Genomic DNA, 12,550 nt, shown 5'->3' with positions numbered 1-12,550 from the left:
GTTGTCTGTCTTTGAGGGATATCAGCATCCCTTGATCATTTTTGCCTAGATCCTGTATTTTGATAGTGTTTACAATTCTGTCATTCCTTCTTTAGGTATTAGTCGAATATGCCTATTAAGAGAAAGTTCCCCCAGTTATCTCTTTGGCTCCTGGGTCTAGGTTTATTGCTCTTTACCATCCAGCTGATGTAGCCCCCCTGGTGTTCCTTCAGGTCCTGTGTAAACGGTACCCTCGTGTGCAGCACCACCCTGCTGTGGCACGGGGACAGAATCCTGTGGGGAAATAACCACTTCTTCAGGTAACAGCTTGTGTTCACTAGTATGTTCACTCATACACCTTTTCTCTTATCTGAGTGTAAAACACGTTGATTTTCTCTAATGGTGAAAAACCCCACAGAATTAATTTACCTAAGAGGAAACGGCGAGATTGGTTGAAAGACTTTGAAAAAGAAACGGGCCCCCCAGAGCATGACCTGGATGCAGCCAGTGAGGCTTCCTCGGAACCAGACTATAACTATGAATTTGCGCAGATGGAAGTTATCATGAAAACGCTGAATAGTAATGGTAAGACCCTTAAGCATTTACTTTCTTACTCTACTCTTTAAATAAACCTGAGGAGAATTTGAGCATGGCTAGAGAATTGTCAGTCTGATCTCTGGTGTATCAAGTTGGGGATTCTGTTGCAGGAATAAAGATTTTGACCTTTTTATTTATCTCTATTTCTGGATTTTAAAAAGTCCCCTCTTTTTAATTATAAAAATGAAGTATGAAGAAAAGGCCAGATGGAAAAACAAGTGTAATGTATTACTCTGAAGAGTATAGAATAACAACGAAAAAGAACATCATTAAGATTAGGGATTAACATTAGCTGCTGGGGCTTTTGTCAGCACAGCACAGGGAAGACCACAGTTGGAACTCAAACTTCACCCCACCCTGTTACTTGCTTACCAAGTTGGGAGGAATCTCGACAGACATTCCAAAGTGATGCTCAGACATCAGAATCACATTAATGGGTCTTTTAACAACGTGGCTGAGCAACAAGTCTCCCCTGTGAGTGATTTTTTGAAAGCCCACATAGATGCAGGGTGTGACAGGAGGGTGCAGCTCCAAACTCCAGGTGGAGGAATGCCCATCAGAAGAGAGATTATTTCTTCAGATGAGGTTACAGAATTCTAGACATCTCTGTGCTCTAACTCTATGGTGTATCCAGGTGGTATCCATTTAATCATGTATCATCCCACATCACAGATTTCTAATTTTCTCCAATTGCTACCGTCTTAACATATATCTAAATATTTATATATATATAAATATATTTATATAAATATTTATATATATATGACCTCCCTCAATAACCAGTGGGTATTTAGCGCTCACTAAATACTCACTTGTTAATTTCTCCAAGCTTTCTTAGCCACAGCAGTTCATCATCAGTGGTCTGGCTCATGGTGTTAACATGAGTATCCGTTTGTGTTCCAGATCAGGCCTTGCTCTCCAGTGTTGATTTTATCCATTTAAAAGTAATGTTTCCCCTTCCTTATGCTTTACTCAACCCCACTGCTAAATGGAGCTCCCCTGTGGGGCACACAGATGTGTTCTGTTATGATGCTGAAATGCTGGTGGCCGGACAGAGTTCACGCCCTTCACCTCTACCGCTAGGTGGCTTCCCGGTCATGAGCCTGTCTGCCTGGTGGCCATCCCCCTGGTGGTCCTATTTGAAGATTCTCTTCCCTCTCATGTGGTTTCAGACAGAGCTCCTCCACAAACACTGGGATGAAGGTTAACTGATTGGCTTTAGCATGAGGGAGCTTGGCTGGTGTTTAGCAGTGCTGCTCGTCAGTGCTTGTGCTACATGCTTTGGCCAAATCTAACTAACATGATGGGGAAGAAGCTGAAGTTTTCTGCCTGGCCTTTTCTGCCTGAGGTGCCCTGAATTCTTGATGGAGGGATGCTCCCTTTTCAATTATGACCCTTTCCTCCCCATGTCCCAACTCCATTGCCTTCCAGTGGTTAAAATCCAGTGGCTGTTCTTTTCCCCGTGTATCCAACAGCACAAAAGTGTCACTAGTATTATTGCTCCTCATACTAGCAACTATTATTTCTGTTGACAGCACAGCAGTTCAGGACATAGTACTTCTGGGTAAATAGTCACCTGCATTATCCCAGTAATAGAATAGAATAACGGATTTTCACATCTCTAGAATAAATAATGATCTGAAACCCAATTCTTTTTTTTTTTTTTTTTTTTTTGTGGTATGTGGGCCTCTCGCTGCTGTGGCCTCTCCCGTTGCGGAGCACAGGCTCTGGACACACAGGCTCAGCAGCCATGGCTCACGGGCCCAGCTGCTCCACGCCATGTGGGATCTTCCCGGACCGGGGCACGAACCCGTGTCCCCTGCATCAGTAGGTGGACTCTCAACCACTGCGCCACCAAGGAAGCCCCCCAATTCATTTGAATTAAGAATAAAAGCAAACCTAGTATCTGTAGACCTAATATGTTCTTCCTGAGGCTTCAGAATAGGAATCAGACATTTAACTGTTTTCGCAGAGTCAATGGCAGCTCTAAAGTAAAGAGCAATTAAGGGGCTGGTGAAGGATCATAGAGCTTATTCCATCCGGGATTAAAAGGTTCTCTTTTTCCCCCAAAGGATCTACTTTCCTTTGATTTAGTGCCTTGGGCATCTTGATATGAATTAATTCTAATTCTGTGGGTCACATAAATTCCCTTCAACCTCTACACCATTACCCTCTCTCTTTTCCATTCTCGGGACAGATAAGGAAGTTTGAGCGCATTGCGTAGTTACATACCAGGCAGAGAATAAACTAAGGAAGAAGAGAGGATACTATGCCCAAAAGAAAGGGGGTCCTTTCTGTCGTCCTAAAACATTTACCTCTTTGGTTTCTTGGCCTGAGGCTCTAGGCTTACTGAGTTTTAAAACAGTTCATACAAGAGGAAGAAAGAAGATAGGGAGAAAAAGGAAACTTAACATTCTCTTGTAAAGTGGATTGGTTGTTGGAGAACAGACCAGATCATCTTCGGCTTCTGTCCTACGCCATATCATAGAGTCAGAGTGACTTGCTGATTAGGGTGACCTTTTTAAGAATATGTTGTATAGGGATAAAGGCTTAAAAGAGGTTAATTAATTCGAAAAGAAAATGTTATCAAATATGCCTAAGAGAAAAGTGTTTCCAGACTTGTGTTGGGATCAGAGGAGAAAAAGAAACCTCAGTCCCTGTACCTCTACCAGGTTTGTGTGTAGCATAGCCAGACCCAGAGTCTCCAGGCAAGGCTTCCCAGGCTGGTCTGTGGCAGGCTTGGGGAGGGACACTTTGAGTTGCTCTATCTTGCATATCTGCATGTTGATTTGTGGCCACTGAGAAAGCCTGGTGAGTAGTAGGGTTGCTATGTCGTGGTAGCTGCTAAAGCAGTTTAAAAAGGCCTCAGTCACATTACCTCTGCATTGGCATGGAACCCCCTACCTCAGCCATCTGGGGTCATGTGTGTTTCTACTTACCACTGACCAACAAATAGAAATAAGAATTAAACATCTTTTTCAGTGTCCTTTAGCAAAAACCCTAGGATATGATTTTATAAAAAAAATTGGTGTGTTTCCCAGTTTTCTCTCTCTGGAAAAGATTCATAAACACTCAGTTAGGGCCCTAAAAATGGATGGTGAGGACCCTGTCCTTTCTTTTTTAAACCTAGAGCCTAAATAGAGAAAAAATATATGTATACTGTTTGAGAAATATGTATATTTTTTAATTCCCAGAGAACTTTTCTTCTCTAGCCCTTATGTGTAAGATTTCTTTAAACTCCCTCAAAAAAGATCACCATATTATTCTCCACCCCCCCCCCTCCAGAAGTTCTAGGGCTACGTTAGAAGTTCTAATCCTTTGGAGTATGTCAGTTTTCACTCTGTGGAAAAAGTCTTACCCACCCATGGTCTGCCTTTGTGTAAAAGGGTTTTTTTTTAGGAGTCCATTTTCCATTGGCCTTTCAAGTTAACATATTTCAGGGACTCTGTGTCAGGACTCTATGAAGAAAAGTATTCAGCTTTGAAAAAATAATGAATTTGAGAATTTTATATCAGCAAAGAACAGTATTTTTTTTTTTAAATCTACTCTTTAACAGAGTACTAATTCTGAGGAAAACATTGGAGGTAAGAGTACAATTTATTACTAAGTTTATTTCCTACCCCAGACAATTAGCTCTGATCTGAGTTCAGAACCCAGTTCTGTTGCTTATTATCTGTGCAATCTTAGGTCAGCTACTTAACCTTTCTGAGTCCCAGTTTGTCTCATCTTTGAAATGGGAACGCCATCCACCCTTAAGTTTGTTGCAAGGTTTTCATGAGATGATGCATGCAAAGCGTATAGTGCCTCTACCTGAGATATAGCCAGCAGCCAGTAGGATTATTATTGCTGCTGTGGTTGTCATTTTTCTTAAAACAACTCACCTATACTCTGTGTATCTAGTGATTTTTAAAAGTACTTTCTACTCTGTTTTGTATTATTTAACCCTGTTTTTAAAGCTAACATGCTATTTTCTTTTCCTCTTCTCATAAAGAAAACTACTAAAATTTACCTGCTGATTTCACAAATTAATAGGGTCTTCTGGTAAAGTCAGTCAATAGCTATCATGAGGCGATGTAAAAATTCCTCTTAATTTCCTTCTCTTATCCTGGAAATTAAAATGAGAGTCAATATATAGAAATACGACAGGAGGGCTTCCCTGGTGGCGCAGTGGTTGAGAGTCCACCTGCCAATGCAGGGGACACGGGTTTGTGCCCCGGTCCGGGAAGATCCCACATGCCGCGGAGCGGCTGGGCCCATGAGCCATGGCCGCTGAGCCTGCGCGTCCGGAGCCTGGGCTCCGCAATGGGAGAGGCCACAACAGTGAGAGGCCCGCATACCGCAAAAAAAGAAATATGACACGAACAGCACTGAATAATAAGCAAGTGTGTGAATCTCAGGCTAGTCTGAGAATACGAACACATCTCCTAGGTCCCGTGTACTTCAGGGAAATATTTACCATTATGGTGATTTCTTTGTTTACCATCCAGATCGTCTAACATACTGTTTCCCTAGAGACAGCATGACTTTCTCTTTTGTGCATGTGGTCAGTGCCTTCCTTAATCTTTCTTCATTACATCCAGGCCATTGGTTGTTACCAAGCTAATGTCCTGCCATAGCCAATTAGCTCTTTAGGACCGAGTCCTGCCTACACCACAGCCACCACTCGTCACAGTCATGGCCCCTTTCAACAAGACCCATTAGTATTTCTAATACCTGTTCACCCACATGTGTGTTGGTGATCTCTCAATCTGCAAACGCAAAAAATCAGAAATAGTTGCAAGTGAATTGCTTTCTTGACTATTAACACCTGAGAAATTGCCAGACTGTATATTCAATCAGTGTTTTCAAACACATGCTGCGATCTGTAAGTTTCCTCTCACATTAGAGAAATTCAGGAGTAATAAATTTGTGGCTAAAATCAGAAATACAGACCCTTTGCCATGTGCTGAAACCAATGCTAGAAGAGCGTTAAAAAGTGACTGTCAGAAAAATCAAATCTCACGTGGCTCTGTCTTTGAAGTTGTCTTAGCTTTCATTGAGTTTTTCTTCTCGGTGGATAGAATCCCAACCCCCTTTCCCCTGTCATCTGCTTTTTGCAATTGAGTGGTCTATCTAAACATTAGGATGAGCTCATCAAAGTGAAGAAAGTCACATAGTAGATGTGGGGAATGTTTCCCCCCAGGGCATTGATCTAAAATGTTAAGGAAAAGGAAGTGGAGAGGATTTCATCTGATGGGGCCTCTCAGGCCGCTCACAGGCAGCACATTGAAAGGCTCGATTCTGGGGGCAGGGATGGTTTTTGCCGAAAGGAACACCCATGGGCTCCCTGTCGTAGCCACCGCTGAAGGCACCTCGCCTTGTCTCTTGACTCACCAGACCCAGTTCAAAATGTGGTTCAGGTCCTGGAGAAACAGTACCTGGAAGAAAAGAGGAGCGCCCTTGAGGAGCAGCGGCTCATGTACGAGCGCGAACTGGAGCAGCTCCGCCAGCAGCTGTCCCCAGAGAGGCGGCCCCAGAGCAGCGGCCCTGACCGCCTGGCCTATAGCAGCCAGACAGCTCAGCAGAAAGTGACCCAGTGGGCAGAGGAGAGGTACGAAGGGGAACGGGGGTGGAGGCGCCCAGAGTCAAGGCCTCGGGGTCCTGGGGGAGGCGGTCGGAGGCACGTCAAAGCGGCACAGACCTGGCAAAGAGGGAAATCTTACTCCCGTGCCTGGATTGTTAGCACTTGCCTTTCCTTTCAGAGATATTATTTATCCTAAGTATGTTTACTGTGATGTTAGTTGTTAAAGATTACACCTGCCCCCTTACCCTTTAATAAAAACGGTACCAAGTTAGAATACCACGGTCTGGTCTTAAAGTAGAGAACATTTGAATAGTTCTTCAGCATAAAACCATTTCTTGTTTTTTATTTCTCTTATGTTGGAACCCATTTAAATACAATTTTAATGTTAAGAAATCTACTAAATGTGAATTTTTTTTTTTTACCTTGTGACTTTATTTATATCAGAACTGAGGTAGTAGTGGAGGAAACGGTAACAAAAACAACCACAATAAGTATTGCTGAGTTCTGTTGTGGTCTTACCACAGTCTAGGAATGCTGCTTATTTTATTTAATGCTCCCAGCAGCACCAAGCTGTGGGAACTATTCGTTCTGTCTTGTAGCTTGGACAATCATTTTAAATACCTTCCCTCAGTCACCCATTAAGTAAATGAAAAGGCCAGGGTTTGAACCCGGGTCTGTTGATAGTCCATTATCATGTGTTGTAATAAAAATAATGGCGCCTGACGTGTCTTGAGCGTTTATCACGTGCTGACACTCCAAGCAGTCGAAAATCCGAGTATAACTTTACAGTAGGTTCTTGATATCTGCATTCCACATCCACAGATTCAACCAGCCATGGATCACAGTGAAAAAAATCTGTATCTCCGTGGGCCTACGCAGTTCAAACCCATGTTGTTCAAGGGTCAGCTGTACCCTTTATTTCATTCAGTGGGTAATTTTTGCATATCCTGTGATGGACCATGCACTTTAGGTGTAGTGACAAGCAAAAAAGACATGGTCCCTGCCCTGGGGGTGCTTACAGCTTCGTAGAGGAGACGGACATTATTGGTCAAATAATTACACAAATAAATGAAAAATTGTAACTATGATGAAGGCTACTGAGGCAAAAGGTGTGGGGCTGGGAAAACATATAATAGGGTTCGGACCCAGTTAGGCTGTTAGAGAAGCTTTTATCAGGAAGTGCTATTGTGTAGAGTTGAGAAACGAATTTCTGCTGCCACAGAAGTCCCTACTTCTCACCTTTTACCAACTGAAGAAATCACGTAAAACACTTTCTCCTTACTGGCTCCAGATCTTCCCCACCCCAAAGCACACAGAAGTCGTAATCATTTCTTTTTCCTAAAGGATTGCTTCATTGGGTTTTGTGTGTACATGTGCATTACCATATCAAAATCTAGTTGTTTTCAAATGTTATATAATTTAAAACATGGTTTGAAGTTAAGTCACCCCACGTGTTTGCTCTTCATCTGTGGTTACCAGTGGAGAGCTCACGGAAACCTGGTGGGAAGAGAGGAGGATAAGAGGTGAATTGGCAAAAATAGCTTGAAAAACAATTGTTTGAGAGGAGTTTTCTATTACTTTCTAACAACATGACTCACTTGGAAACGGGACTGCCGTTTTCTTTTGGACATTCTCATGTCCTTTTCTGCTGTGCCACAGGGATGAACTCTTCCGCCAAAGCCTGGCAAAACTGCGGGAGCAGCTGGTCAAAGCTAATACCTTGGTGAGGGAGGCTAACTTCTTAGCCGAGGAGATGAGCAGACTCACCGACTACCAGGTGACTCTGCAGATCCCTGCTGCAAACCTCAGTGCCAATAGAAAGGTAAGAATGTTCTCAAAGAAGATGAGAGCGAGAGGTACAACAGTAGATACTGTAAGTGGAACGTAAACCTGGCATCCACGGAACATCCGTGAGGAGACCCTGACGTGAGCCGGAGGGTCTGTTCTTTTTAAGACATCCTTTAGAGATCTTGGGTATATATGCCTTCGGGTATTTTATGATCGGAATATGAGAATTTGGGGGGCTAAAAGCCTTGCTAATATAAATTCTTTCTTTAAAACAGTGAAACTGGGGAATTCCCTGGTAGTCCAATGGTTAGGACTCGGTGCTTTCACTGCTGCGGTCCCGGGTTCAATCTTTGTTTGGGGAACTAAGATCCTACAAGCCGCTGGTATGGCCAAAAAATAAATGAATGAATGAATGAATAAATAAAACATTGAAACTAGAAATATATATAAGTAATTCCTCCTGCTTTTCTCTTTCATATAAATGCCTCCTGAAATGGGGGAATGTGTGTATATTTTGTGATAGTACCATTCTGAGAGTGAATTCTTTGAGAAAGGAAGACTCATATGATACCTGTTTTTCATACACAGAAGGATTCTTTGCAGCCATTGGGAAGTTTCCTGTCATTTCAACTTGAAGAAATTTTCATTTAAGGAGAAACTTTGGAAGAAATAATTTTTCATCCATTCATTTTTCCCTCCAACAAGCGAGCTAGAAACGAGTCAGAGAGTATCTCGTCAGTCTTCTTGCATTTTAATCTTTTGACCAAGTAGTTCTCCTTTGAGAAATTTATTCTAAATCTGTACTTATAGACGTGTTCATAAACATTTATGTGCTTTTGTACCAGGACACTTATCACAGTGGCCTGTGTAATAGCAAAAATTTGAAGCAGCCATGATGTTGACCAAGAGAATTAGTCAAGTGAGTGATACATCCCTATAATGGATGGCTGTGTTGCTATGAAAAATCATGTTTATGAAGAATATTTAACCACACAAGAAGGTGAACTGTGGAGAGAGAATTGGGATAGGAAATTTGTATATTTGTTTGGTTCTGACTGTGATAAAAATAAACTGTGTGTGCATGGGTATACAAAGAAGATTGAAAATAAACCAGAATACTCCCTAGGTGATAGGGTTTCATCTTCTTTTGTATACATTATGTGTTTTTTCTTTTCAAACTTCCTACTTTATGATAATACATATTGCTTCAACAATCCAAAAGAGTTATAACAAGATGCGTTATGTTTGTTTTTTGTTTTTGTTTTCCTTCATTCTGCAGAGAGGAGCCATAGTGAGCGAGCCAGCTATTCAAGTGAGGAGGAAAAGAAAGAGCACCCAAGTGTGGACCATCGAGAAGCTGGAGAATAAATTAATCGATATGCGAGACCTTTATCAAGAATGGAAGGAGAAGGTTCCTGAGGTAAGAGGGACAAAATGTAAAGGAGCTTTGGTTGTGCTAAAAGGACAAGAATATAAGTGATTTAATCGTCAGAACACACATATGTGCGTCAGTGAATATCTGTCGTGCTACTTGGGACATTTATATTAGAAATGTAAAGTGAAAGTTGACCTTGAGAGGATCAGTTGGATCGGTCATAAAACATGTGATCCCCACACAGATAGGAACTAAATGAAGAGAACACATAGCATGTTCTTATTGGGTTGCTACTACATTTCAAGTGAAGTGAAGTAGGACAAAGTGAACTTGTGCTGTTTCGTCAATGCTGTTAAAAATCAGCTTAAATGGAGCCAGTGTGGATTTTGTATTCATTAGCATGTGTTCGTGCTCCCCTAGCTGTGTTCATGGCTAGGTAGATGCTAAGAATAATTTTAGAAAGCATGATCCATTTTTTCTACATTAGTAATGGAAAAAAAGATTCGGTGAAGGAAATGAGGCAAAGCACAGGGAATGAAACCTTGCAGGTGGGGTGTGATAGGGAAGACGGGGTGTGATAGGTGGGGCTGTAACCAAAGAAGAGCTCTCCCTGCCCTTATGTCACTTAACAAGCCCCTCCCGTGGAATAGTTCTGTTTTATTCGTGTGACATGATTCTATTTTTACTTCTTTTTAATTTATTTGGATAAGTGCTTTTTTTTTTTTTAATTTATTTATTTATGGCTGTGTTGGGTCTTCGTTTCTGTGCGAGGGCTTTCTTTAGTTGTGGCAAACGGGGGCCACTCTTCATCTCAGTGCGCGGGCCTCTCACTACCGCGGCCTCTCGTTGCGGAGCACAGGCTCCAGACGCGCAGGCTCAGTAATCGTGGCTCACCAGCCCAGTCGCTCCACGGCATGTGGGATCCTCCCAGACCAGGGCATGAACCCGCGTCCCCTGCATTGGCAGGCGGACTCCCAACCACTGTGCCACCAGGGAAGCCCAGTGCTTTCTTTTTAAAACAGTTAAAAATGCTGGTTTTAAATAGTATTGTTTAAGTTGATGTTTTGTTTCCTACTCGCCTTCCCCCCGCCTCCCCTACCATTCAGACAAAGCGACTCTGCGGGAAACGAGGTGACCCTTTCTATGAAGCCCAAGAGAATCACAACCTAATTGGCGTGGCTAATGTGTTCTTGGAGTGTCTGTTCTGTGATGTGAAACTTCTGTATGCAGTTCCTATCATCAGCCAGCAGGGGGAGGTAAGGACAAGCCAGCCTCTGAGAAAATGGCCATGGTTCAAGTTTGGTTTTTTTTTTCCATCTTTATTGGAGTATAATTGTTTTACAATGTTGTGTTAATTTCTGCTGTACAACGAAGTGAATCAGCTATATGTATAGATGTACCACCAATATCCCCTCCCTCTTGAGCTTCCCTCCCACCCTCCCTATCCCACCCCTCTAGGTCATCACAAAGCACCGAGCTCAAGTTCATTTTTTATTTTTTAATTCGATTTAAGCTCTGTTCTTGAGGTAGATCAAGAAACTAGGGTGAAGCATCAGGATCACATTCTTCTTTCTCTACTAATATCAAAAGAAACTATCAAAATTAAGGCATGGTTTTAAAAGATTATTAGAACATGTTTTTTATTTGTGGTTCACAAGTATTTTCTTTGTTTTAATCAAATTTGAAAGCTTTTGGAAACCAGATTCAGCTCTGTGCCCCATATTGATTTCTCTTTGAATCTCTCACCTCCGTAGTACACTTTAACTCCTTCCTGGCCCTAAGTGGTCTTTACAACATACAACTTGGGAGGATTATTTTGAAATTCTAAAATATTCAAAGAAAACAAGCTTAAGCATCCCACTGTTACCTCCCCTTTTTTAAAAAAATGCCCCTCATATTTCATTTATTTCATTATATTGGCTTTCTGTCAGCCTGAAACATTTCAGAAAATGTTCAAGTTCAAACTTTTTTATATTATCCACTTCATCAACTGATGTTTTCATTTTAAATTTAGTAACATCCTTATTTCCTAGCTTATCCTTCAATAACATGCAAACTTGGAAATACTAAGTTATTTTTTGTGATTCTTAGATCAGACTAAGAATAAGGTGCCATTCTGCCCAAAGGGAACCCAGAAAATAGACCCTAGATTCCCAGTTGTGATGTGTAAGTGCACAGCTCACATTCCACATGTAGTAACCCACCTGTGGACATTATGCTCTAGGAAAATAGTGGGCTAAGTTGCTTTATCCCATGTTAAAAATGGGCACAACTCCTATGGCAAAGAGATCTAGTGGCTGAGTCCGTAGTCAGGGTTTCTTAAGCTAGGGTCCATGGTGGGCTTTGAGTATTTCGTTAATCCCCTGAAATTATACTAAAAATGTATTAGGGTCTCAAAAAACGTTGGGGAAAAAAGCTTAAGAGCCACTGTCTTCTAACGTTTTCTCATATTTCCTTTCTTCCCCTTCTCTTGCTCCTTCCTCCATATTTGTCTCACTTGTCAAATACCGTCAACTAATTTCTCTCAGGTCTTGGGTGTCAGGGCCAATTGCTCTGTGGAAGTTAGATCTGAGCTACCTTTAAAAAATAAGCTTCACTATGTAAGATGACACAGCAGTGCCAGAGCATGTGTCCCCTTCACAAGTCCAGTCATTACGACCTAAAACTGTGTTGCCAAAGAAAACCTGACCAGTTACCACACTGAGAATGCAAAGGTCAGGGTCATTCCTATCCTTAAATCAGTTCTGTGAAACCAGCTATAAGAGAGACACTGCTAAACTGGCACCAATGCAGAGAACCACCAGGATAATCTGGAAACTTAAGTTCCCCCCACCCCCCTTTTTTTTTTTTCGAAAAACAGTCTCAAAGAAACTATTTCCTTATAACTTGGTGACTTTGTCGCTCCTCCTGGAGTAGGTCTTACCCCCTCACCCTTCTCCCAGCCCTAAGGTCACTTCCATTCTCATTCTCTGCTCCCAAGAGGTTAGGGGAGAGGCTCCATGAGCCCAGTGGCCATGACTGTTTGGTTTACTGTTGTAAACACAGCACTTAGTACAGTTCCCGGCACACACTGACTCTCAGTAAATATTTGTTGAGTGGATAAATTTATCTCCTAACAACCTGCATGTATCTCTATTAGAACAGCTAGTTTATACTGGGTTTTTATTTACTTATTTGTTTGTTTATTTATTTATGTATTGGCTGCTTTGGGTCTTTGTTGCTGTGCGCGGACTTTCTCTAGTTGTGGC

The 12,550-nt window shown here is 41.9% G+C and overlaps 1 protein-coding gene across 8 annotated transcripts in view; it reads left to right on the top strand.

Moving 5' to 3' along the window:
- Window positions 1-12,550, top strand: part of KIF13A (kinesin family member 13A) — a 219,292-nt gene that overhangs the window by 171,932 nt on the left and 34,810 nt on the right. For all 8 annotated transcript variants that reach the window (XR_003796624.1, XM_029242237.1, XM_029242240.1 and 5 more), the window contains exons 15-20: window positions 213-299; window positions 398-564; window positions 5,953-6,166; window positions 7,799-7,961; window positions 9,207-9,347; window positions 10,409-10,558. Coding sequence is in view for 7 of the 8 variants with exons in the window: in XM_029242237.1 (XP_029098070.1) it covers window positions 213-299; window positions 398-564; window positions 5,953-6,166; window positions 7,799-7,961; window positions 9,207-9,347; window positions 10,409-10,558 (922 nt within the window). In the remaining variant the exon portion in view is untranslated. The remainder of the gene's footprint in view (window positions 1-212; window positions 300-397; window positions 565-5,952; window positions 6,167-7,798; window positions 7,962-9,206; window positions 9,348-10,408; window positions 10,559-12,550) is intronic.

The sequence above is a fragment of the Monodon monoceros genome, unplaced genomic scaffold, assembly GCF_005190385.1.
Source record: "Monodon monoceros isolate NGI ecotype Baffin Bay Population unplaced genomic scaffold, NGI_Narwhal_1 Super_Scaffold_3, whole genome shotgun sequence".
Classification (NCBI taxonomy): Eukaryota; Metazoa; Chordata; class Mammalia; order Artiodactyla; family Monodontidae; genus Monodon; species Monodon monoceros.
This window is presented reverse-complemented; position numbering and strand designations above follow the sequence as displayed.